This window comes from Vidua chalybeata, chromosome 20 (genome assembly GCF_026979565.1).
Source record: "Vidua chalybeata isolate OUT-0048 chromosome 20, bVidCha1 merged haplotype, whole genome shotgun sequence".
Classification (NCBI taxonomy): Eukaryota; Metazoa; Chordata; class Aves; order Passeriformes; family Viduidae; genus Vidua; species Vidua chalybeata.
Window position 1 is genome coordinate 4830029 of NC_071549.1, and position 26837 is coordinate 4856865.

Consider the following 26837-nt stretch of genomic DNA (forward strand, 5'->3'; position numbering starts at 1 on the left):
TTATTACTGCTATAAACTCAACAGGAGCTCTAGATTCTTAAAATCTAATGAATGCTACTAATCTAATCTACTTTGAATGAAGAAATAAATACAACTTGGGACACTCTTCACAAACTTTTTAAATCAACTGTATCTGATTTTTTCCCCATGTGTTATACTGTCATATTAACTCTAACCTTTTTACAGAGTTCTTTTTTTGCCAATATTCATTCCTGCTTGTGAAGACATTTAGTGTCCTTGACCATAGAACACTAGGAAAGTGCTGCTGTGGCATTTTATACATGGGAGGGAGCAAAAACCAGAGTTTTATAGAACAAGAACACGTGAGCCCTGTTCCAGCATGGTATTTAACTCCTGATCAGTGAGTATCATATTTACTTCTGGGAGGGTAACAAGTATATGCCTACCGTACTCCTTTGAATGACTTTAAGTTATTTTAGGCCAACTTAGGTTTATTGACCCAAAGAGTGAAAAAAAACCCTCTCTCAAATAAAACCCACTTCAGCACCTATCCTGGTGTGCTCTGAATTGACAGTACACCACTCTCAGCAGATGTTATCACACAGACTTCTCTCAGTCACTGAATTACTCTATTGCATGCAACAGCCAACTTTCAGTCCTTCAGACTCTAATATTATCCAAACAAGGTTTTTTTTTCCTACAGGGCTGTGGACATATTCCTCAGTGAGAACTGTTTATTTTCCAAGTATAGGCTTTCAGAGTCCTTTGATATATTAATTATCTGTGAGGTGTAGAAAAGCGTGGCAATCATTTTTGTCAAAGGCAGGGAAAATGGACCCATTTCACTTTTGCAGCACTCAGGAGTGGCTGAGTGTTCCCTTTCACACACACAGGCATGAGCCCACAAACACAGGTATGAACTGAACAAGGGCAGCTTGCTGCCAAGAGAAACCTTTCCAGAGGTGAGTGAGTGAGTGAGTGAAACGCACAGAACCTGTTTGCAGGGGTCATCCTTGTCAGCTTGTTATGGACTACAACCGTGTGAGGGAGGGGGTCTTACCACTTCCAAAACTCAGGCACTTTTGCTGCTTCTCTGTGTGCATTCTCCCTTTCTGGCACCTTCTTGAATAGAGGACAGACCACCCAAACCAGAAACTTGATCTCAAGCCTCATTCAAACCTCCCATCACCAACTTTTCTGACAGAGCAAAGCAACAAGCACATGTTCAGCTGTGAGTTGATGGGGAGCCTCCCTGATCCTTGGGTGTTTACATTCAGGGTATGCCCTCTGCTGAACCAGAGGCAGAACCTTTAGGATTGAGCCACGTTTCATTTATGATTTTTCTGGTTGCAGGGCAAAGCAGTAATAGTGACACAATAGGAAAAGCATCCCACAGTCCTCTCAGGAGTGTGCAACAGCCACAGAGGCTCCAGTGCAAATAAACTCTCTGATGATACTGATTTGGTTTCTGCTGAGTAGGACCTTAGGAGTGAGATAACCAGCAGAGCTTCAAACAGAGAGCTTGGATCTACATTTGTCCCACTCCAGTCATTTTCATTTCACATGTAAAGCAGTCCTGCCTGGGACACAGGGACAGAAAGCTGTAATAAATTGTACAGAGAATTTGGTGATCTGTGCTCCCAGTATTTGAACCTCCAAAAAAAATTATCTTTCATTTAGAGCTCTAAGGACAGACTGTTTGTAAAAGTACAACACTGCCTTTCCCTCTTTTCCATGGCACAGAATTCTTGTGCCAGGATTGGCTTCTCTTCCTCCTTTGACAATTTTGGCAGGCACTTCATTGACTGCCAGTGCTGTGCTACCAATAATTTACCAGAACTGAAAAACTTTGGTGCTTTCATTCTGCACAAGTAAATGATCTCCCACATGCCCAGATTTGTTCCATTTCTGGTTTAGGTACTGGAGGCTCAATCCTACCCCGACACTGGGCTCTGTTTGCAGGCTTTGCAGGGGATGAGCCGTCCCAAGGATTTGGAGGGTAAGATAGTGGGTGTATATTAGGGTTCAATTGAGGACACACTGCTGTGCATCTTGGAAAGGAATTAGAGACTTGCACGAACACTGTAAATTAGAAAACAAAAGCACTTGTTCATAATTTATTGAATTTTTAGGGCTTATGTAAAATTTTGTGATTTCTGATATGTCAGCTGTAAAAGCACCTTCTGCAAGGTTCCGCATCAACACAGATGACAAATCGTCCCTATTTGAGCTGTTTGCAAAGTTATTATAAAACAAGAGGTGAGAGATGCAGGCTGGACTGTGGAGAGAGCTTCTCCCAGGATTCATTTTGGGGGTGAACTGCCTGTACAGCAGAGAGGAGTTGCATAAAGCTGGAATGACATTGCTCACATTAGTTTCAGTGCTTAGATTCAAACATGTATTAACCTGGGAAATAACATAAATGCCATTTGAAAGCCTATTCTTATAACATTTCTGACCCACTTCAGACTCCTTTTGGTAATCTGGGAAGGGACCTTTGTTCCCATGGCAGCCCATAATTTCCTGAGTGAAACAGTTCAGCTGAGCTCTGAATGACAGAGTCAGGCATTTGGATGCTTATCTTGCTTCCAAGTGTTCCGAGGTTCCTCATTTCTCACTTATTGCACAATGCCCCAATCTCACTCTGAAGGTGAGAACTGGATCAGAAAGAAAATATAATTGCTTTTTTTTTATTAGCTTATGATACAGTCCCGCCCTTCTGTGTTGCCAGCTTACCGAGTTATTCACAAATGATGATATACATAGAGGGAATGATATAATTATCAGCCTATAATTACAGGTATATAGATATATACATCCCCCTGGAGGAGAGCTGGGCTTGGCACATACCTGCTTGTAACACTGAGTCTTTAGGGAACTCATGCCCATTTTAAGTAGAAGATTATTTATTTATCAAATGCTTGAGACATTTTATGAAAAATGAACCCAAAAGAATCCTTTGATTCTTTTTAATAAAGTTCATAAAGTAAGTAACTGAACAGATCCAGGCATGCAGAAGCAAACTCTCTTGTGCAGAGTGAAAGCAGAGACGTTTCCCAATCGTGGTAAATTATTGGTAGCGCAGCATTGGCAGTCAATGAAGAGTTTGCAGCAGCAATGCTGATTTGTTGAGGGAAGGGAAGATGCCAGTCTTGGCACAGTGATCAGAAGCTAACACTGAGAAAGCCAAGTCAGTGCTGTATCCCCATAGACGCCTTCCTTTTTTTTTTTTTTTTTTTTTTTTTTTTTTTTTTGAAAGCTTTACACAGAATTAGTTTATCTTCTGATGCTGCTTTAATGCTGTAACCATAGATAAACCCTATTGCCTTCCCACTCTGTTTCAATGCCTCATTTTGTCATCAGGGGCAGATAGTGATTCTCAGCTGATATAAATCAGCAAAGCTCCACTGATTTTTAACAAAGCTGTGCCAGCTTCTGCTAGCTGAGGGTCTGCCTGGATATTTCTCTAGCTGTAAAGCAAAGAATCCAGCAGGCAAAGCTGATGTAAGTTGGATATTTTTTTTGGCTGGTTTTTCTTTGTTCTATCTTGCAAATGCTGCTCTCATTCATAACTGCTTGGATGCTTTCAAGTCTGTGTGCAAGAGTTATGGGGCCTAATCTGGCTCCTACAATGGTGCAAATCTAGGGTAGCTCTAGTTAAATCAAAAGCATTACTCAGAGGTTTTGCACTGCTGTAAAAGCACTGTGCTTGTGCAGAGCAACTGATCTGTAAATCTCATAATGTGCCCAGGATCTTTCCAAGAGTTTATTTGCAAACAAACAAACAAAAAGAATCATCGTGGCTAAACAGACTGATTCCAGCCCGTGGAAAACGGACTGAGCCTCTGCCAGGAATAAACTGTAGACACTTGCTAATTACATTTTGTGGCCAGATTACAAAGTTCAGTAAAGGAGAAAACTGCCCCATTCAGATCCTCTCTCCCAGTTTGATGACATCACTCACATCATTATGTTGTGATATGCCAGATGGGAAAATTTGAGGTGGGGATGAAGTGAAAATCCCGGTTACACCTTTTCTCCAGGCTATCTGCCTCTCCATCATTTTACAACATCACAGAGAGTCTCAGACAGTTTGACTCTGCCATCCCCAGCTGGTTTGGACCAACCAGATAAATGCTGAACCATTAAGAATCGATACATGTTTCAACCATTGTGACAGGTTATGCTGCACATAGCTAACCTGACTTTAATTAGTTTATTTAAGCTCACTTATACATTTAAATAAAGAGGGAAGGTAATATTATAAACTCTGTAATTTCTGTTGCCTGGGAAAAAAAAAATAAAAACAGCCCTGCATCAAATGCTTATTGAAACTGAAACATATGTATTAACATATGGCAGAATTTCACTTACTGTATGTTTTAGTGCAGAGCTGATGAGGAAGGCATCTGTGCTGAGAGCATCTGAATGGAGGCTCAGATAATGAGCTGAGCTCAAAAAATACACTCTGAAAGGCTGGGATGTGTCAAAGTGCCCTGCAGTTGATTTGTGTCAGAGCTGAAAGAATACACTCAAGTCTCACACAGGTACATGGCTGGGCTTTCCTTTCTGCACCAGGGTCCTTTGGAGTTTTCATCTGCTGCCCTGGAAGTCCTGGACAATTCTAAACCCTACACCAATGGTCTCACACCAGAAATACTGACACCACTTCTACTTGGAGCTTAAGCAAGTGCTGTTACAGTATTGCTGTTTGACAAAGAGCAGGTGAATTGGAGAGCCAAAACATCAAGCTCAGATCTGGGTTTGAAGTTCTCTGCGGGGCAGCAGCTCTTTGGGGTTTGGTTTTGCAGTCAGGTACAGTTGTGAGCAAAACCTCTGTCCTCAAACCAGACACTGAGTAGTGAGAGAAAACTTCCCGTGCTGATCCTCACCCTGGCCATGCAGGCTTTGGAGTTTTACACTGAGCCAGGGATTTTGTTTCTGAGACGATCCTCTGAGCACTGGGAACTATTTCTCCTGCTCACAGTGATGTAGGATTCCACCAAACTCTGCAAAGACTCTCAGAGCCTCTTGCTGCCAACTCCTGATATTATTACTGGGCACTACAAAGCCACATTGTTCTGCACCTATTAACTGGAAGTAAGATATGAGGATACCAGGTGTAATTGCTTTACTGCCCTAAGGATAGAAGTCTTTCTGATTTGACCACAGTAGGACACCTGCATCACTCAACCACAGCTTACCTGGCTCCTGCAAGATGCTTTCAAAGCACTCAGTTGCTACTCAGTGACCCAGAAAAAAGTTTACCACCTACTCACAAACCCTCATTTTGAAGTACTGTGCCTCTTATTTAATGCAAGGAATCTTAAGGTTCTTCAGAGTGTGGGCTGTGTATTAAAATGTGTGAACCACTTGTGTACCATTGTGCAAATCACATCTTTTGATATGAAACTGTACTCCAGGGATAATTCCTTAAAAAAAAAAAAGTGACTATTGAGACCAAGGAAAAGTATTTAACAGGTGTACATTACTTTTCAGGGAAGCATGAAAGATTCCAGGCATGGAGCTTAGGGACATGGTTTAATAGTGGGCTTGGCACTGTTGGGTTTACACCTAGATTCAAAGTTCTTTTCCAATTTAAATGATTCTGTGATTCTGTTAAATAAAGAAAATAAGTTGGCATGACTCAAACTGTCTGTTTCTCTGAAACACCCAAAATAATGTGATGCAAAGTCATCTCTCTGTACACATCAAAATTCCATTTTCCGACAAGCTTTGAATCTGTTGCATTTCCATTTTTACCTGTACTGAGAGAAATTCTGGAGGTCCTGTCATGACAAGATTTCAGTTTGTGGCCCTGGAACATGAACATTATTTTCTTTATTTATTGAACTCCACCCAGGTACCTTCCTTCAGAGGAAGGACAGGTTGTCTAATTTGGGATAAAGCTACACGAGGGATGTCTTGTTCCTGCAGGTGCAAATACCCTGGCAGAAAGTGTAAATGTGCTGCTCTCCCTTCAGTCGTTGAAGATGGCATTAATCCTCCTCTTCCTCCTCCTCCTCCTCCTCCTCCTCCGCTCTCTGTGCTGGAGGTCACCTCCCACAGACACGGCACAGACAGGAGAACCTGCCTGCTTCTCCCCTGCTTTGAGACACAATCAAGGCAAGGAATTTCAGCTCTTTGAAGGCAGGTTTGTGCTAAAGACCTGGATTTTATGCTGAAGTGGCTGACACTAATATAATTTGGGGGATAAGGGGTAGCCTTTGGCAGCAGACACTGAGTTGTATCATCCTCAGCCAACGCTGGAAGATTTTCCAGGGCTTGTCTCTTAACACCTTGAATAAGCCCCCGACTTAAATCCACCTTGATTAAGAGCAAAATAGATTATGTATGCACAGGAGCACACAAAATAATATTTAAATGTCTGTTCAGGTATGTAAATAATGCTGTGAACAGAGTCTTGCTGTTGTGCTCTCAGTGAGGCAGAACCGTTTGGCACAGGCCTGGACAGCGAGCTTGGTCCCAGCCCACTGCTTCAATCACAAGACTATTCCCCAGTATGGATTTGTCTATCCCCTATGTCTTTTCCATCATCTCTAAACTTGAGTGACTCCTATGACTAATGTGATTGTAAGTCATAAAACATTAAGTTATGACACAATCAAATCAAAGCCAAGAAATTCATAGTTAGGGTGTAGGCTACATTCTCAACTCAAAACCAGAAAAGCAGCATTACAGGGTAAACAAAAGGCTGAAGTGTCAGCCCTCATTTTTCATTTTTGGGCTCTTATCAGTTTGTATCAATTTAAGGCTTTTTAAAATATGTAATTTCTTTGACTTATTTTTTTCCCTCTAGGAACTGAAAATTATTCTGCTTTGAGGTCTGGAACCTGCCATACAATAAACACTACTTAATTGGGACATGCTTAATAGGGATGGCCACTTTAATGGGACATCTCCTAGGGAACCTATTTATGTTAATGAGACTGAATGACAATGACTGTTTCTTAAGTGGGGCAACAAAAAAGAAAAAAACTCCACTTAACAGGGATGCACTCAGCTGTTACTAGTTTGTTAAGTGTTTAACCAGGTATTAAATAGGTCTAAAATTCTGAGCGTCCATCTCTTAATTCAAAACTGGAAAATTAAAATATTTGCACCATGATGAAATGTAGCGTTATGATGTGTAAAGTGGCATTTAGTGTGAAGTAAGGACCAGTCTTCTAGAATAAAAGTTCTCATCTCCAAAGAGAGCTCCTCTCTCCAAGCATGGAGCTACCTGTAGATTGGATTTGCTCAGAGTCATGGCAAAGGGTAGCAGTGAACCCCATCTGTTCTATTTATGAATCCTCTATTTTACCCTCTCACTGCAAAATCTTTTCATGCTGTAATTTGAATAAAAAGATGGGAGATTAAAAAAAAAAAATAGGAAAACTTCTTAATTCTCAATGACCCTTAGGTCCCTAAAATGATTTCTGAAGACTTCCAGGAACCCCCAAAAGCCTGTAAACCATCTTGAAGGTTATTCTCTCCCTGTAGCTCTTTTGTGCTCTGCTGTTTCCTCTGTAAATATGTATCCACGTTTCAGGGGGGGGAACAAGAGACCATGTCAAGAAGTTGTCTGAAAAACAAAAATCCCATCTTAGGTGACAGCTATATGAATTTGGGGACTCTCCCAGGCAAACCAAGACATCTGATTATGCCATTGTATCCTGTTTGGCAAAGGAGAGAGTGAAGGGAAGTGATAGACATGAGGGGCAGATGGAGTTTGCCTAATGTGTCTGTTCTTTTCTTCGCTGCCTTTTCAATTTAAGAATGTAGCAAAATAGCAGCTGCTCATAATTTCATGAATCAAGAAGTATGTAAATTTCAGCTACAAAATTTGTTGCATAGTTAGACACACACACACACACACAAAGAAGGGGGAAAAAAAAAGAAAAAGATCTTGCTTGCATCTACAACTTTCTTAATCTGGCATGCAAATTTAGCTTTCAGGCCTGGTTTATCTCTCATTTAGGAGTGAACCCAAGTGGCTCGATCGATTTCGCTGCTGTCATGTAGGATAATGCCGTGGGATCATGGCAAGCCTGGCATGAAAAGCTCCTTTCATGGCCCTGAGCTACCAGGGGGGGGTTTGTGCCCTACCTGTGCTTCTGGGCTGCAGGTGGAGGGAAGGAGGGAAGGGTTGTGGGGGGGACGTTTCCCCGAGCAGGGGTTCTGAACAGCTACCTGAGGATGCTGACAAGAACCACAGACAGAGATGGAAATCACTCTCCTCATGTTTCAGTCCCTAACAGCCCCCAAATTAAAAGATGGAAAAAGTGACTGGAAATGTATCATCCACATGTATAAAACAGTGCTCAGGAGGGGCTGGGATCGGGGCCTCCACACACCATACAGCTGGTTCTAGTTTTCAGACAAGATTTACTAAACACATGTAAACCGTGCGTATCTGTTTGAATACTTTTTGTGCAAATAACTTCCTCTGTGGTCAAGCTGTTCCTCTCAGATCCAGGCTACAGATTTGTGCTTTATACTCACCACTTTTTTACCCTTGGATTTCCACCAGTATCAGTTCACACTCAGAGTATGAAACTGTGAAGGAGAGAGCTCAGCTTGGCAGCAAGAATCAGGAGAATTCACAGTGCAAAACACTGAGCAAAACTCATGGTAAAGGGCAGGAATCATCCCTGGCTTTGCTCCACCCGAGCCAGTGGGGCAGACCCTGAGCAGCTGTAAACAGCCACACGACTGCACGTTCCACAGGAGCTGCAAGCATTTATATCACTTGGCCCAACAGCCTCTTGCAGAGATGCAACATTTCACCAGCTCTGGTGGGGTTCCTCCTGATTTATACCCCCCGAGTGAGCAAGCAGAGCCAGGGTCTTTCTTCACCAATTAGAAGTGCCCCACAATTATATCTGCCAAGTGTCATGAGCTCCAACTCTAAACACAAAGCCACAGCTGAAACTGGATATGAAGAAGCAGGAGGGCAGAGTTTTATGATAGATGTTTTATTGGAATCATATAAAAAGAGAAAAGTATTTCACATATTTCATGGAGGTATTTTATGTGCAAATTTAATATGAATCCTCTTCTTGTTAAACTCTTACGTGATCTATGTACTTCAGTATATAAAACACACTATAGGACAACTATGAACAAGTTTATTAAAACAACTTGGGCTCCTGTTGACATCACCAACCACACAAGTGCTTGCTCAGATCTTATCAGTCTCTCCTTATATTTCAGGTTACCTACTTGCTCATTTTCCCTATATATCTTTCATTGTTACAAGAATTCAACTCCTGGGCAGATCTCTCAGATAAATCTGCTTGTCTGTTTGGGGAATATGGCTCTAGTTCTAATTTTGCAGACTTCGTTCAGGCAATACTCCCTCTGACTGCAGGGATTTTTCCTGAGTAATCCTTTCAGAATTGGACTCTCCGTGATTTTCATTTACTTAACAACTTGGCATTACATCTGTAAAATATTAGGCCAGTAATGTAAAATATCAAATTAGACTTATGCATTAATCTAATCTATATATGAAGCTTGATAGTCAGATCTGTTACACTGCATTATTGCAATTCCAGGCATTCTGTGTCATTTCACATTTATTCTGATGATGCAAGAGAACCAAGGAGTGAGACTGATAGATCACATTTGGTAGCCCATGCATGCAGAAGTCTGAAACTTTGAACAAAATTTAAAATCAATTTCCACTTTTAGATAAACCATGCAAATGTTTTCCTATCAATCACAAATAAAGACGAGCACACACAAAAAGCTAATCTGAAATAATCAACAGAATAACAAGCTATTAAACAGGAAAAAGCAGGACAAAATACGTAGCCACACTGCAAAGTATTCTCTAAAAATCCCTGAAAAGGACAAATAAGCAACTGTTTCTTTTCTGTGTTACAGTTGCAGTCTGAAAAGTAAAAAATTACTCCTTCATACATGTTCATAAACTGCATTTATAAACACTTCACACAACTAAATTATATTTGTTTCCTCCAGGTTGGCTGCCCTTGAACATTTTTCTCCTTCTTGCAGTTTTTGCTTTTTTATATAATCCCTTCATGAAAGCAGGTCTTATGCCCATGGCCCTGCTTCAGCAGCCAGCCCCACACAGCAGCCACTTAAGAACACATTAAAGTTTTGTGTGTGCTTTGGTACCTTTAAAAACTGGATTCTTGGAGACAACCCACCAATACGTTATTCTTACATCTTAAAGTCATTTACTTCTCTTTATGAATGCTTCCAATTTGTTTTACTCTTGTTGGGCTGAATCCAGCCTGTTATTTACAGAAAGAACACAACAAGATTAATAGGATGTAGTCTGCACTAGCCTACACCCCTGGAAATTCACACTGATCCCATCAATTCTGTATAATTTTTTCGGATTCATAGCAGGTTAAAGCCCCAATCCAGGATAATGCCAAGCAGATGCAGACAAGAGCCAGCACATAAATGTGGAGAATCATGGCCAGAATAAAACTGGATCTCTTTATTCCAAAGAAGGTGGTAATGTTTAGATACAAAATATTACATGGATTTTTTTTTTCCCCCTGTTTGGTAATCTGTCACCATCTGGACACCAAATAGGAAATGATGCAACACCAGGGGGGAAAAAACCCAATTTATTTCATACATGTTACTAAAGAAAGAATGGATTGATGTGCTCCCCCAAGCACTTTGGCTCACTCATGTCTCACAACAGGCACAGGTATGCTCTCTTCAAACAGGAGGTTCTCCACACTGAAATGTTTCCTGTGGGACACAGCATCAGTTTTGCCACTGTATGGCAGCTGCAGTGAACTCAGGGCTTCCTCTAAGGGTGTCTATTTTCTCCCTTTGTGCATTAATTCAGAATTACTGTTTCTCTTTCCCCAGCATTCGCATGCAGCCACCCCAAACACAGTTGTGTTTGCAGAAAATCACAGTTGTGCTAAGTCAGTCACAGTGTTCACATTTCTAAGAAAAGATGTGCTTTCCCAAATGAAACCTCACCCTCATTATTGGAGGACAAACCACCTCAGACACCCAAAACACCACAGATCACAACGCAGGTGCACATGGGGGACCCACCGAGGGACATGACCACTGTGGGGGGACAATGGGAGCAGAAAGCCCAGCTGGAGGAGAGGAGCAAAGGGATGTTCCCTTCTCCTGTCCCACTTGAAGTGTTTGTGTTTGGAAAGTGAAAGAAAAACCTTTTTTCTCTTTCCTTTGCCAGGGCAGCTCAGCTCTGCACTCACCCACTTTTGTGGAAAGAAAGAAAAGGGGAACTGGAGGAGAGGGAGCAGCTCTGAGCTGCTTTATTTGCACTTTTCCTCCTCCTCCTCCTTTGCTCTGCAACCCTCGAGGTGCCCCACAGCCACCACGAGATTTTGATCTCCCAGTGCCCACTGGTCTCTACAGAATGGAGAAACTGAGGGAGGATCCAGGGAGTCCTTTCATGTCACGAAGAGCCCTGTGCCAGCAGCCAGGCCCAGCTGCTGTCCCCAGCCACTAAACCAGCTCTCCTGCCACTGGGAGAGTGGCACCAACAAAGAGAATGAGCCCAGGTGAGGTTCACAACACAAAAAGGCATTTAAACTAATAATGCAGGCTTCAGATCCTTATTCTAAAGTAATATGTGGAATATTGGAGGTGAAGATTCAGCAGAAAATGGGAGAAATACCTGGCTGGGACAGGGTTACTGGAAGAGAAAGCACAGCCAAAATGGACCTGAGCAGGGAGGGAGAGGGGAACAGCAAGAACCTGAAGTGAGGAAGTGGCTGCATGAAGTGGGTGAGGGTTCAAGATAGGAATAGCAAAAGTTAAATACCACAAAAAAAAAAAAAAGGATGTGCAAAACCCAACCCCCAAACCGCTACGAGAAACCAGTAAAAGGTAAAAAACATGAAAGTTTTCAAGTGAGAAAAAAGATGGGAATTCTTCCTGGGAACATAACCTACTAATTTGTCTGCTGATCCCTTCAGAGGGCAGAAAAGATAAATTCCCAAATCAAGACCAGCCTAAGTCTGAGAGAAGAGTGCTGCATGGAGCATGAGGCCAGAAAAGGACTGGATGTGCCTCCCATCCAACAAAATCCTGGTACCATCCTGTGCATGGGATATAGGGTGAGAAGGCAAGGATTAAAGCCAGGCTGAACCATACCCTGAGAGAAATTCAGTATCAAATTTACTCACTCCAGCTCCAGGGAATGCATAACCCAATAGATCCTTTCCTCCTCTAATTCTTTTTGCTGTTCCAGATGTTGGCCAAAACACCACACACATCTGGATGGAACATTCAGTGAGAAAAGCAGCTATTTGAGAGAAATGTTGTGGGAGCTCTTTTGGGGTCTTCAGTAACTCCTGCTGCACATGGCAGAGACACCCCTGCAGTGCCATCCCATGTTTGTGTTGGTGTGGGTTAATCCACAAATCCTCAAGGAAGATCTCTTGTGGGTTATGCTGGATCCTCATAAATGTCTCCAGAGTTAACCAGCAAGCAACCACACCATGCAAATTTACTTTGCTTTTAATTGTGGCTGTTTTCCCTGCCCTCTGTGAGAATTGCTTTCTTCTCTTCCACCTGCCAGAGTGTATCTGTGGCTGTGCAGTGCTCACAGGCTAACAGAAATCATAGGATTTTGTGCTTGGATCACGTGTGCTGCCATCTATATGATTTCTGCTAAAACTTTCCCAGTTTTTCAAGGAATGTGGGAATTGCCATGTTGGTTGAGAAAACAAGTGTTCATCCAGCTGAGTGACCACAGCTGGACACTCAGGTAATTGTGTGCAGGCATGGGGGATACCTCTCCCTGCGATTTTCCCTGTTTCCAACCATTTTTTCCCGAGCTTCTACATGCCACAGTGTCCACATCACTGGCCAAACCCTCAGGCAATTTATGTACTGCAAAACCTCTGGCTACTACCAGAGATATAAATCAAGCAGAATTAAGAGTCATTGAAAATAACTGGGGAAAAAAAATCTGTGATTTGGAAGACATATATGAGTTTTGATCTTAATTTGGACTAAATCCCCCAGGAACATAAATTATCTGTTTGGCTGTCTCTGTTCCCTGCCATCCCCGTGGAATCTCGCTGTGCAATAGCTCAGAGCAGTAAAGGATATCCCAAATCCAGTTTAAGGTGAACAGAAGGGCACTTCCACAGTGGAGAGGGCTGGGATTTTGGAATGAGGAGCTCCTTTCCAGGCAGCCAGGGACAAGAATCAGCTGAAAAAAAATGCAAAATGAGAGCCATGAAGTGAGGAGGAAAGGGGCTGGACAAGGAGCAGACAGGGTACAGAGAAGGCTCTTGAGGAACTCTTTTAGGGGCACTGACAGAAATTTGGGAGTCAGTTTACATGAAAATGAGAAGAAAAAAAACCACAAGAATCCTTGGAGAAGAGATCCAAAAGTTGCAGGTGCTGGGAGAAGCAGCACCTCATCTTTCAGTGTCCTGGCCAAGAAAATCAACCAGGTTCATTAAGGCAAAGAGAAGCCCAAGTCCAGTGATCAATACTGGACTCATTGTCCAAAATATCCTCATGAATGCAGACTGATGCCCAGGGGAGCAGCTGTGCTAAGGAACTCCTCCCAACCAGTTTGGGACCTTTGGAATAAAGATCCATTTTCCTCAGTATTCCAGATGATGACATGAAGAATCACAATTTTCTGTGATGGTCCAAAGTGCAAATATGTTCATTAAATAGCTGTATCAGTGAGATCTTACAACATTAATAGGCAACACATTTTTATGTAATTTTCACCCAATTCCTAAAAAGAAATCTGTACAACATACTTAAAATTATTTTGGATGTATCAAGCAGTAGTAGGTGCTGCCACCATTTGAGATTTAAACTTCAAATCCACTGTGCTTCCTTTTTCAGTACTCTATTAGTGCCCATTGAAAGAAGTCAGCATTTACACAGATCAAATCTAACTTTAGAAAAACCTTCCTCAAACGAACAGATGAGAATGATTCCTCAAAACATAATAACCCAAGAAAACTTTATTCTAACCATCTTCTTGCCAGGGTGCACCCAGTTTTCCAAGCTCCCTCTCCCATTGTGCACAGGTACTTTTCAGCAGGGACACAAAGCACATTATTGCTTGCTCCAAGGAGCTCTGTAGCCTGCAGGATCTTTGCAGAATCCAGCCCGAAGAAATGCAGCACTTTGAGAAAACAGAGCTGTCAAGCAAGATTTCCTTGGGCTTGCTGCCACACAAAATGGCAAACGAGGGACTTGATCCTGCATGGAAGACAATAGGAATTATAGGTGCTCAGCATTTGTCTTCCGGCAGAGTTAAGGTTTCTCAGTAATTCCCCAAATCAGCCATACTGGTTTATACTTATTCAAAATTACATAGCTAAAAGCTTTGGTATGCAGCCACAGAGCTTTCATTTCAAATTGGCAATAATGTAACTTCTGCAAAAAAAAAAAAAAAGGCTACAATAATGTTAAAAATATCATAAAATGTTATTTATATCAGGATTCATTTGTTACCCCATATGACAATCATTCATATTTCTTGACAGATATAAACCTCCGCTTAACACATTAGTATCATAAATATTACCAGATATAACACTGTAATTTAATACCTTCCAAATGTATTTTAAAATATTACTCAATTTAAAACTTTGGATTTTAACCAGATGTGTTTCCAGAAAATGATTCAGGTCAGATGCTTTTTTCTTTTCCCTTTTCTGTGCGCGCGCGTTCAAAGCGGAGCGTTCCTATGTGATTTATTGTGCCATGACTGTGTGCCCCGAACCTAAAACAGCACCACGATACTTCATCCTCGAGGCTTACACACCTGCAGTCCGAACTAACAAGAGAAAACATCTACATGGCACGGCAGGAGCCTTTGAAATGTCTTTTTGCAGTTGCCTGGACACAGAACAGACTGGTAGAACAGGGAGGCAGCGGAGAAAGGGTGAAGACAGGAACTCCAGCCTCTTTCATCTAGAAAGGGGGGACCATGGAGAGATTAGAGGAAAGGATTTTGATTAGATCACTGGAATGTGAAATGATGCTTCCCAGGATTAAAATCCTATTTTAGAGCTACCAAACCGGTTACGGCGTTAGTCAGAATTTGGAGGCTCGTGCAGCTCCATCCCCGCTCCATCCCCGGCTGTCGCTCCGAGCACCCCACACCCTCTCCCCAGACCAGGGGGGACCACAGCCAGGCACCCCAATCCTCTCCAGCATCATCCCAGCAAGGAGCTGCCCTCCCTCAAAGCATGGCATTTCTGGGGGAGAAGGAATTTCCTTCTCCAAGGGCATCCCTGGGTCCAGCCCCACGGCAGTCGCACGGAGGCTCTTGGATTTCGGTCTCATTGAGCCCCCAGTTTAGATCACCATGTAGAGGTCTGACATTTTCATAACCAAATGCCATTAGTTTTATTCCCAGCACAGCCAACCAACAATCTGAAGGTCTGTAGTCGTCGGGCTGATCATTACGTGGAACCCATTAACATAAAACCCGCCATCGCAATTAGTATCTTTGTAAGCAGCAGCCTCAGCAAAAAGTGGAAATGGAGGCTGAAATGATGGTGCTCTTCCAAAGGAGGCCAGCAGCAGATTGGGAAATAATCTGTGGCAATTGCTCTGCTGCTGTCTCTGCCTAACTTCTCCAAAGACAGGCAGAGCCATTTCCAAGCAGTCAGCCCACGGACTTGAGCGAGCACTAAATTCACTCGGTGATCAAATACAATTTGAGAAAAAATCTACAATCGCTCACTTGGGGGGGAAGAGATATTTTCTTTTTACAGATGAAGTGCAAAACAGCGAAAGTAGCTGTATTTGGAAAAATACTGTGCAGCTTATTGATTCCAGAGGGGACAGGTACAGACCGTGGGTTTGCCCATTTCCCAGTAAAAACAGGGAATAATTTCGAGGGGTGCAAGGCATCTGCAGGCTGGTTTGTTTTGTTAGGAGATGAGCCTGCTAAAATGTTCTGTGCTTTTCAGGAAGGGAACAAGGAAAATGTTCATATTTATAGCAACATCATTGTTTAGAACAAAATAACTTATTTCATCCTTTTAATCTCCGTTTCTATGGCTATCCTGCGCGGGGCTGGGATCTGATTTTCCAACCTCCGTGCGATCCGTCTCCCCTCGGCAGCGGCCGGCGGCACCGGCCCTGGCAGGGAGCGCCTGTCCGCGCTGAAGAAATCCCGTTCCAGGCGCTCCCGGACCGCCCCGGACACCGGGAACCCGCTGCCCTCGATGCACTTTTTCCTTGCTGTTTCCCCTAAACTCTCTGCACTTGGCTAATTTTAGCCCCGCGGCTCCCCGAGCGGGCTCCCCCCCGCCGCCGCTCCGGGCACCATCAGCCGGGCGATGCGCTGCCATGAACCCGCACCGCCCCGCTGCCCCCGCACCGCCCCGCGTCCCCCCGGCCCGGCATCCCCGCGCTGCCCGGCCGGTCCCGCATCCCCCCCGGGCGCCGTATCCCCCCCCCCCGCACGTCCCCGCACCGCTGTCCCCGCGTTCCCCCGCCCCGCGCCGCTGTCCCCGCATCCCCCCGCGCGGCGCGGCCGCTTCTCCGCGCGCTTGTCGCCGCCTCGCCGCGCGCTGTCCCCGCGTGTCCCGCGTCCCCTCCCCGGCGGGTCCCCGCGGCCGCGGGCCGGGGGTGCGGGGTCGCCGTGAGCGCGCGGCCGCGGCGCCCCCCCCCCCCCCCCCGCGAGCGCGCGGGCTGAGTCCGTGTTCCGGGCGGGCTCCAGGCCGGGATTTGGGCGCTCCCTGCCCGCCTCCCTCCCCCTTGCCCCCCCGCCCCTCCTCCCCCCTCCCGCCGGCTCCCTCCCTCTCTCCCTCCCTCCCTCCCTCCCCTCCCTCCCGGCTCCTGAACTCCAGCCCCTCTCTCTCTATCAGCCGCTCACTCTGTCTCAATATGTCTCAAGATGGCGGCCAATGTGGGATCGATGTTTCAATATTGGAAGCGCTTTGATTTACAGCAGCTGCAGGTCAGGCTCCCCCGCTCGCCGCACCGGCCGGGCCGCGCCGCCGGACCCCCCCCCTCCCTCCCTTCTCCGCCTTCCCTCGGGCCCGGCCTCCCCCTCCTCCTCCCGCTGCCGGCCCGCGCCGCCTAAAGGGAACCCCCCGCTCCGCCCGGCCGCGGCGCTCCGCTCCCTCCGCCCCCCCCGCCATCGATCACCGGCCCCATCGGAAATTGATCCTCTTTGTTCAATTCATCGATCAGCCCAAGATGGCGCCGGAGCCGCCGCTGCCGGGGCTGCCGCCGCTTCGCCCGCTCCGTCCCGGGCTGCTCTTTCCCCGCTCCGCGCTCCCCCCCGGCGGCGGGGCCGTGCGGGGCGGCGGGCGCGGCGGGACTCCCGGCGGCCGCCGCTCATCCCCCGCCCGCCTCCTCCCTCTCCCTCCCCGCCGCCTGCCCCCTTTCCGCCGCCGCGTCCCCGCCGCTTTTCCTCCGCCGGGAGCCGGGGAAAGTTTACCGAGTGCTGGGACTTTGTGTGGGGGCGCCGGGCGGGCTGGCGGTGCAGGCGCGGAGCGGCGGGGGCTGGGGGCGCTGTGGTGCCGGCCGGGCGGGCGGGCGCTCCCCGCCGCCGCCGCGGGGTGCCGGCCCTCGCTCCGCTCCGCTCCGCTCCGCTCCGCCGGGCGCGGGGCTCCGGCCGCCGCCCTGCGACCGCCGCGGGCACCGCGCCGGGCCGCGAGGGGAGGGGACGCGGGGGGGACCGGCCGGCAGGGAGGGAGCGAGCGGCGGAGGGTCCCGCGGGGTGGGAAGGGGCGAGCGCCCGGTGCGCGGAGAGGGGGGGGCTCGGGAGGGCAGCGCCGGGCGCGGGGAGGGGCGCGGGGGCGTCCCGGCCGGCGGGGAGCATCGCGGCGCATCTCCCCGCGGCGGCGGGAGGGCACGTTACATAATTCACGGGCTCTCCAGCCTCTCCTGCTGTCCAGGATCTGACAGATGAGCGGAATATTGATGCTTTACTGTGCTGGCTCGGGAGAGCCCAGAAGTGCCGTTTCCTGCGAGGGAAAGTCCTCGCAGACCGGCCTCCCTCCCCCTGGCCCCGGGGGAGCGTCCCCGGGGGAATTGCGGCCCCACGGTTTAATTGAGTTGCCGGGCTACAGATAAGGCCGGGGCGGGCCGGGGGGGTTGTCAGGCGCTGTATCGGTGCTGCTCCCGCCGTGAATGGGATTGCAACACGCGTGTCTCCCAGTTGATTGGCGCAGGAAGGCGCTGCCCTGCCTCTCCAAACCCGCCGCTGCCTCCCGTTTAAATAAATCGGCTCGAAAGCCGGCGGCTGCCCACCCTGGCCCCCGCGGAGGCGGCGTTGGAGCCGGCCGGAGGCTGCGGCAGGCGGAGGGATGGTGCGCTGATGCTGGGCAGAGCCGCATTCCCGCTGGAGGTGAGGGGATGCTGCCGGGGGGCCGGCAGCGGGACCCGGGTCCTGCCGCCCTCCCTTCCCCTCGGCCGGCCGTGCGGGAGCGATATAATACATATATATATATATATATATATATATATTTAATATTCAAAACTCCCACCCCAGCAGCCCCCGAAAGGGGAAGTGCTGAGTGGGATCTGTGCTGGGAGGCCGGTTCCTTCCGACTTTCAGGTGCATTAGGAGGTGGGGTGAAGTAGCGTTTTGTTTCAGGTTTCTCTGTCCTCTTCCACCCCCTTTTCGCGTTTTATTGCTTCTTTTAAAGGTTTTGGATTAAGGTAGACTTGGCTGAACTTTGCTAACTTGAAAGGGTTCTTAATAGTGACCCGGAATACCTACAGGAATACAGAAAACGAGATCCAGATGTAGAATTGTATAAAATAAAATGGATTAAATTAAGATGTAGTTAAACAAGGTCTGACATCTCTAATTGTGGAGTTTTGCTTTTGCCTCTGTGTACGTGTGGCTGTACTTGCTTAGCATAGGAAAATAAACACTCCGAACATCGCTGCCGTGGTGTTACATTTAACAGTGAACAAGTCTAAATATTGCCTATAAAAATAAAGCCTTCAGAAATGCTTATTGATTAAAACATATTATGCTAAAGTATCTATCATGTAAATTAAATTCTAAAATGTAATGAACACAGCCAAATGGCATTTTGATAGATTGTTCTATTCTGTTTTTAGTAAAAAATAGCTCACTTTTATCATAATTTAATTTCTGTGCATACTGTAAAACCTGTTGTGGAGTATCACTGTACAAACCTTAATCTCGTTTTTGCAGACTAAATGTGACAGTCTGACTTGAACAGCTTGTAGCTTCTCCTTTGAAGCATTCTGGTAACGCCAGCTTAGAGTTGTTTGAACAATATTCATTACCTGCTTTTGAGGACTGGTGATTATTTATCCGTGCTGCGGATTGAGGCTGTTCACCTGTTGGCAGGTTCACCAGGCAGGCTGTGAGCAGCACAGTTTGTTAACTTTGCATGCACTCTGTCTGCAGAGAGCCCTGGAGTGACCGGGGAGGGAGAGAGTACCTTCCTCCCTATGCAGAATAGTTAATTTGTTTCAAATTAGCTTTTTATTTTTTTTTTACCCATCCATCTGCACAAAGAGGTAGTGTAATATTTACTCCCACTTGCAGATGAAGCAATGTGCTATAAAAACTATCATTCCCAGGGATGAAGTTCAGTCCCACAGAACTGTCCATGCCTCCCTCCATCCCCGTCCTTCACTTGCACTGACGTATTTCGAGCGTGGAATTGTAGAAAATAAAAATACTTCCGTGTACTCTCTGTTCCAGCGCGAAAGCCTGGAGGATTTACGCTTAACACAATTCCACCTGAGCCCTGCAGAACTCCAGCTCGTGTAGCTCAGGGTGTGAGGGCTTTGAAGCTCTCTGTGCATGAGAAAGTTGTGAGGAGCTGGGACTGGGCAGTCCCGGATCGCTGGCAGCCAGCGCTGCGTACCCAGCTGCTCCCAACTTCCTCTTCCACCTTCTGTTAGAAGGAGATGTTTAACTGTTGATGAGCTTCGACCTGCCTTGTAATATTAAGCAGCAGGTTTCTCCAGATTGTATCAATATTAATTAAAAACAGAGCCAGGAACACTTTAGGGTCTGACTTTTTAAATTATTTATTTCCTTTCGCTAAATAACCCCTTGTTTATAGGGAAAGATGTTTCAAGTGTTGGAGACAGGATTAAATAATTCAGAACTTGGATTAAAGAACAAAAAGGTCTGTTCACAAATGGAATATGAGATGCAAAAATGGCAGCTTCCTACAGGTATCAAACGGGGCTCTTCACTGGAGACTGTACCTGCGAGGCACGCAGCTGAACATTAACCCTTTTCTGTAGTAAAGGCTGGCATGACTCCTAAAGAAACTGTGGAACAGGCATGGCACTGCTGCCTCAGTTTGCTGTGAGGCAGTAGATGGGCCCGTGTTTGATGGGGAGGGAGTTGCAGTGCTCAGAGAAAACAGCCCCTTGCAAAGAGCGGGTGCTGTGGCAGTAAATGCAGATGAAATCACTGGAGAAATGCTGCTGCCCTCCAGTTAAAGCTGCACGTCCTGTCTGGAAGCAGTTTGTGATTGGAATCAGATCAGCAGCGTGAAGGTAACCTGCTGTTCCGTGGTCCTGGTTTGTTTGTAGTTTTTTGGTGTCCCCATCACCTTCACTCTAAAAACAACCTTTTGCTGCAGAACAGGAAAAGGAGCGCTGTGTTCCCTTGGGCGCAGCATGCAGCTCTCCTTGACAGCTTGCTTCATATTTCTGAATATGTGCGTATATATCAATACCAGAGGAGGTAGCTGGTCTTCTGACCAGCAGGAGTAAGTCTGAGCCACTTGAGCCACAGCTCTGAGTTGGATCTGAGGACAAATGCAAGAAGTTAATATCATTTGAAAACTTAAGCTATCTGTAGTTATTTTGACAATAAACACAAGTTCTCAAAAAGTCATTGTGGCTTTTTAGGACAGGCTCACATTCTGGTAAAAAGTACAGTTTCTTATTGCTTTTGAGCAGAATGGCAGAACTCGTTACCATCAAGCTGGGGAGTGAAAATCTAAAGGCAAATCTTGCTAACGTGTTTATTTTTTAAAATCTCATCCTGGCATTGCATCATATATGATTAAAGTAAGGATAGAGTATTAGTTTTGTGCAGGCTGTGACTAATTGTTTAGGGTAAACCATTGGTCTTATAAAATCTGTAACAAAATCTGGAAAAACAAAGTTGTAATGAATAGCTTTTAAATACTGAAGTACTTCTGTTACTGAATTAGAAACAGGTGGAGTTGCTGGCATCTTTTAGTTGGGTCTGTTGGTACCAGAGCACAAGCTGATCTGTGAAGGAGTTTGTATGCTTCAACAGAAGTGGAATTAGTGATCAGGTATGAGTGTTTAATTTGGGTATCTGCGCAGGTCATTGTAGAATTGTTTCTGTCCTAAAAGTGGTTGTGGCTCTCTGTTACAGTGGTAGCTGAATGTGCTTGTGGAGAAGAGTCTCCGGCTGCTGTAGCCACATTTCTGCTCCCCTCAGCTGCTCAGAGAGGAGAGGTGAAAGCAGCTGGGTGTTCCTACAGGAAGATGCAATACAGAGAAGGGAGGGATGGCAAAGCCAGGGCGCTGCTGCCAAGATACTCCCAGAGCAATCACTGCTCCCCTGCAGCAGGAAAGCTTTGGCAGCTGTGGTGGTCAGGGTGATGTCCCTGGACACCCACCACACGTGACATACCAGAAGAAAGGCCCTTGATGTACTTCTGGCACAAGAACTTGTCTTTCATAGGATTCCTTGAGTCCTGTTCCTTGGGAATCAGTCTCTGAGAGCTTTTCTATCCCTTGTTCTATTCCTGCAGTGAAATAATGCCCATCAGAAATGGGGCAGAGTCAGTGCGTGCTTCGGTCACTCTGCTCTAGTGCCAAGTTTGTGGTTAATTGGATGATGTATTGAGAAGTGCAGTAGGGAGGATTTGGGATATGGTAATGGTTGGGAGTTTTCTGAAAAAACATCACACTGGTTGGCTGTATCTGACAATACCAAATAAGTAATGGGTGAAGCATTTTCTAGAGAAGAAATTACATGCAGTCTAAAATTCCAGTGAACAGTTATTCTTTATTTGCAAGCTGATTTGTAATGCAAAAAGTGGATGTAGAAAAATGCATAATCCAGAGTTTCAGTTTGATCACACTGAGGCTGAGAATAAAGGCAGTTTATTTATTGGGTAGAGAACAGATGTGGATGATTGGTATTTTTTAAGGCACCGAGCAGGCAGTGTGCATTGTCTTGCAGCCTTTCTATGTAAGCAGTGTGGTAAGTTCCCATCTTGTGCTTCCAGGTTTTCCCTTCACTTGTGCTCGGCTCTTTCCCATGTCCTTTGTGGGAAGGCCTTGAAAATACAATGTTTTCTGTACTGGGAATATAGTGACAATGGTCCACTGTGTTGGAATGGGGGAATGGGGAGAAAGATTTGAGGATGAGAGGGGGAAAGCTGAAATGGGATTGTTTGCAGAAGACAAGGAGTGATGGATGATGAGACTTGTACTGGAGTGCTCACACATGGAGTTGAGGGTACCAGGAAAGATGGGAGAAACTTGGCCCTCTCAGTCAGAAATAGTCTCCTTAAATTAGTGACTATAAGATAAATCCTACTCATTTTGTGACATATGTTCTCAGCTTGCTTTTGTTGTCTCTGATTTGACAAGGCAAATCAGTGATTTCTGCCTTTATTGGCAGTTATAATGAAGAAAATACAGGCTATTGCACTGGTTGGACTGTGCAGAATGTGGAATGCAGACAGATTGTTGGATGTTAAGTTTTTATAAAAGATTAAACACAGTTGGGTGTCGGTTGTTGGATGTAACGAAGGTCTCCACTCCTGTCCAACAGTAACTGGATTTCCAGGAAAGCACTAGGCAGTGAGGAATTTGCAGTAGGTCCACCACTGTACCTTGGTTGTGCTTCTGTTCTGTCTCTAGCAAGACAGTTCTTGCTGCACTGTTTCTTGGTCCGTCCTGTGACTTAGCAGAGTTAAACATTTACCCTGAATAAAGGTAATTTTTGGTATGAAGGTGCTAAAGCTGGGAGGTGCCTAACAGCTCCTGTGCGTGTGTTACAGCAGGCAGGGGTTTGCAGCTGGAGCCTGTCACACTAATGTCTATCAGCTTTTTGCCTCCCTGGCAATTCACTTGCCCCCTTGCCTTGGAATAATTTGATTCCTTTGTCGGCAGTTGGGGCAATAAGGAAGTTTCTGTGGGGGCTGGAGCTGTGCTGCCTTTCCTGGGGAGCAGGGAGGGCAGCTGGGGTGGTGCTCATCCTCCTCCTCATGGACTCCAATGATCTGCTCTGGGAAGACAGAGGTGAAGATTACTCATTTTTGAAAGGCTCAACAGCAGATGCACAGAAGTATTTTAAGCTGCTGTGTTTAGATGCTTTGAATTCCCCCATATCTTTGTGTCTCTGGTTGTGAGCACTTTGAGGCACGTACGGATGTAGGCCATGGCTGTCTCAGAGGCTTTTCAGAGGAGTTCATACATCAGAGCTGAGCAGATCCTTGGTTCTGCTCTTTTGTGTGGAAATGTACCTTAGTGAATGAGCAAGCCTGGAGACTGCAGCATCTGGAGTGCCAGCACAAGCTTTCTGTGAATGATAGGATAAAATATGGGTAAATGGCTGCACAAATTCCACAGGAACGTGACCATTCCTCTTGCTGAATCCAGTGATTTTGTATAGGTGAGCCCGGGTGTGCACTGCACATGGGAATTCAGGTGAGACCAAACCGTGGTCTGATTTCTGGAAACATTTTATCACATCCCTCAAGCTGTGGAGGTGGGATGGCCCAGTGCTGCTGCTCTATCACGTCACCGTGGGATTGCTTTTATGGGCTTGGGGAGGGTGTGTGCAGCATCAGTTCTGACACATTGCAGAGGTCTTTCCTTGCTGAGAAATGTTGGTTTCTGTCTGTGGCTCATGAGTGACTAGCTGAGGGCAGCAATGTTAGAGGGAAGTAAAAACTAAAACAAGTGGTATGGGGGAAGTGACACTGCTTAAAGGAGTGGAAGGGTAGAGGGAAGTGGTGAAGAAAGGAAGGAGGTAAGGAGTGAGCATAAACCTAGGACTTGGAAATGAAACTTCTTGCAGTACAGTTGGGAGAAGAGAGCTTATTTTAGCTTTCAGATAAATAGTGGGCAGTGCACAGGGCACTGTGGTGGGTCTCCCAACAAATGCCTGGCTGTAGTGTTACCACCAAATCACCTCACCTGCACTTGCTCACCTTAGATCACCTGGGCTTTGCCTCCAGGCTGTCCTTGTGGGAACATCCTGGGAAAATTTGTCCATGAGATGCTGAGGTGATGGTGTGACTTCAGAGTGCACTGGCAGTTTTGAGTTTTGCCCTGTGACAATCAGGGTTTGTGTCTCCTGGTAGCTTTCTATCCACCTGCATGGTATTTTCAGGTTTTATGAATAGGAGAAACATTCTCATTGTTCTTACTGAAAAATAAAGGAGGGGGGCAAAAAAACCAGGCAATTTCATAGCTTTTGACTTTTTTCCCTTTTTTTTTTAAAGTGAAGACTCAGACTAGGTATATTTTAGATGGCAAAAAAGCTTGTATGTTTTGAGTGGAAATGCCCTGGCTTATTCCTGTAGAAACATAACTGCAAAGCCAAAAGGGAGTGTTGCAGATGATGAGATGCAGTGGAAGTTTGATGGGTTAAGTCTTGCTCCTTCTGCTCTCTGTATCTCTGTTAGGTGTTTGTGGTTTCATGGTGTTGCTGAACCAGTATTCTAAAGAAAATGAAAGATTTCTCTTACCAAGGCTGAGCTGAAGCTGGTGTGTATCAGCCCATCAAAAATGTCTGTATGTGAACATCACTTTGGGCAGTGGTGCTGACACCCAGAGCCTTGAACTGCTTCAGGTTCAGCGTGAGCACAGTCAGGAGGTGGCAGTGGCTCTCAGATGAGTTGGGAGTTGCACTCTCACTGCCAGGAGCTGCCCCAGCCCCTGAACACATCCCTTGCCTGCACTGGTTTGCTTCTCCATCTGGGAAACACTGATAGTGCTCCCAGCCCCTCTTTGAGATACAAGATTGTGAGTTAGCAGTTACTGTTGGGTTTTGCTGCTACTTAATTCCGTCCTGTGGATAAACAGGACTCCATGGTTACATTTTTTTTGCACCTTCGTTCTCAATATTTTAAATGGCTCAGTCAGAGAACATGCTGATTTGTAGGTGCATTTCAGGCTGTTGCTGAAAACAATTTCTACAGAAATGAATGTGAAAAAAAATGTTGGTTGTCCTAAAAGAATATTGAGAATGATTGGTACTAAATCACTGGAAAAAAATGTTTCTTGCCTTTGGTTATAAAGTTATAATCTAGAGTTACTCGTACATAGACACACTCTTACTTTAAAACATACCTCCCTGTTGTTTGGTGTGATGTACAATTTATCAAGTTTCCCTTCAGATTTCTCTGTATATTGAAGGCTGTTTAAAATTTACATTATAAGCAGCCACTGATATGACTGTTGAATTAAAAATTCAGCAGTTTGTGGCTGCATCATTTCAAGCTTCAGCCCAAGGTCTGAAACAGCTCCCTGTTCCATCAGGACAGGCCAGCCTCTGCCAGTCAGGGGCAAGGAGGATCCTCCATCCCAAACCCTGCTCTGGTGGTTTTAAGGACAGTAACTGGGAGCCTTTGAGCCCCCTGGATGGCTGGAGAGAGGAGATGTGCAGAGCAGTTCTTATGTGGTGTGCTGCACCTGTACTTGAAGGCTGAAATTCATTACTCACCAAACACATAGCATGGGGCAGCTTGAAACCTTTTCTTTCAACTTTTGTCTTTTATCCAAATTCCCCAGGCTCTGTGGTGTACCAGCAGCTTGCTTGGGCTGTCAGTGGGGTTGGGGGTTTGCTTTATCTGTGCTGTTTGTGCCACCAGGAATATCCATCTCCTGTCTCCTGCTCGTGTCCTGCTCCATGCTGGGGCTGTGCTCCCGGCTCCCTGAGCTTGGCAAAGGTGGATAAACTTATCCCTGTTTAGCACAACACCCAGTGAGCATTGCTGCATGTGCTGAATTTTTAGCTCATGTGTAGTCTGAGTTTCTGGCTGAAGCTCAGCTGCCCTTTCTAGCCCAGCCCAGGGTCGAGTTGTGAGCAGAGATGAATCTCTCCATCCTAGTCCAGTGGCCTCTCGTCATTGCCTTTATCTCATGTTTCTAATCAATTCCGTTCAGTTTCTTGTTATTTCGTTGATGTGACACACAAATGTTGTCACAGTAGCTCAATAAAATTTATACTTGTGTCTTGTCTGTAATTGTTTTTCATTTTATTTTTATTGGGTGTTTACATGTTTTATTGCATGTTCATGTCAAAGTAAATTTGTATCATGTTGTCACTTAAAGATGTTTGCTTCATTTTCATCCATAAATAAAATGTACCCTTTGTCTAGGATCTGAAACACGAGAATGTTGATTTTGTCAGAGAACTGCATATCTGTTTTTCTGTTGCAGATCTGTGTGTGTTAATATTGATAAAACTCAGCTTTGGTTTGGTATGTCTGGTATGAACATAGTTGCTTTTCTGATATTAATTGTGGGGATGGGATAATATTAAACATTTAAAAACAAGGAGCCAGTAGTCTTGCCATTGATTTTTTGTGGAGAGACTTTTGTGCTGAGTTGTTTACACAATTGTAACCTCAGTTTCTTTTAGGTGAGTGCAAGTGTTTCATGGATTTAAAAAATACAGTTGAGTGCACTGGTTTCTTCTCCCTTCCCTTCTTCCAGCTCTGCCCTGCCTCTTTCAGGAGCTCTAGTTTTCTTTTGCTTATAGGTTTCTGCACATTTTCTTTGGCATGGAGTGTTGCTTTCGAAATTCTTGGGATGCTGGAAAAGGGCAGCTTGCTCATATTGTCCTCAGCTCATCTCTCTGCCTCTGTTCACAACACATTTGTCTGGTTTTTAGGCAAATGTACTTTATACTCCTAATTACCACTTGAAACTCAGAATAT

At 45.6% G+C, this 26837-nt stretch overlaps 1 protein-coding gene and 1 long non-coding RNA gene across 12 annotated transcripts in view; one reads left to right on the plus strand and one right to left on the minus strand.

Annotated features, from left to right (window-relative positions):
- Positions 1-13480: 13480 nt before the first annotated feature.
- On the minus strand, positions 13481-17462 carry LOC128797927 (uncharacterized). Of its 3 annotated transcripts, none has more exons than XR_008434279.1 (3): positions 17384-17462; positions 14747-14895; positions 13481-14178 (listed from the first exon to the last, which is right to left on the minus strand). It is a non-coding gene; the product is annotated as an uncharacterized LOC128797927 (long non-coding RNA). The 3 variants fall into 3 exon arrangements; XR_008434280.1 differs by lacking the exon at positions 17384-17462 and adding an exon at positions 17089-17186; XR_008434281.1 differs by lacking the exon at positions 17384-17462 and adding an exon at positions 16814-16892.
- Positions 16741-26837, plus strand: part of CUX1 (cut like homeobox 1) — a 270952-nt gene continuing 260855 nt past the window's right edge. For 6 of the 9 annotated variants that reach the window (XM_053960856.1, XM_053960859.1, XM_053960858.1 and 3 more), the window contains exon 1: positions 16741-16897. In XM_053960856.1, coding sequence (XP_053816831.1) covers positions 16835-16897 — 63 coding nt within the window. In that variant the 5' untranslated portion in view covers positions 16741-16834. Of the gene's footprint in view, positions 16898-18189; positions 18296-26837 lie in introns of those variants that run through there. The other 3 variants (XM_053960863.1, XM_053960865.1, XM_053960857.1) reach the window with 3 other exon arrangements.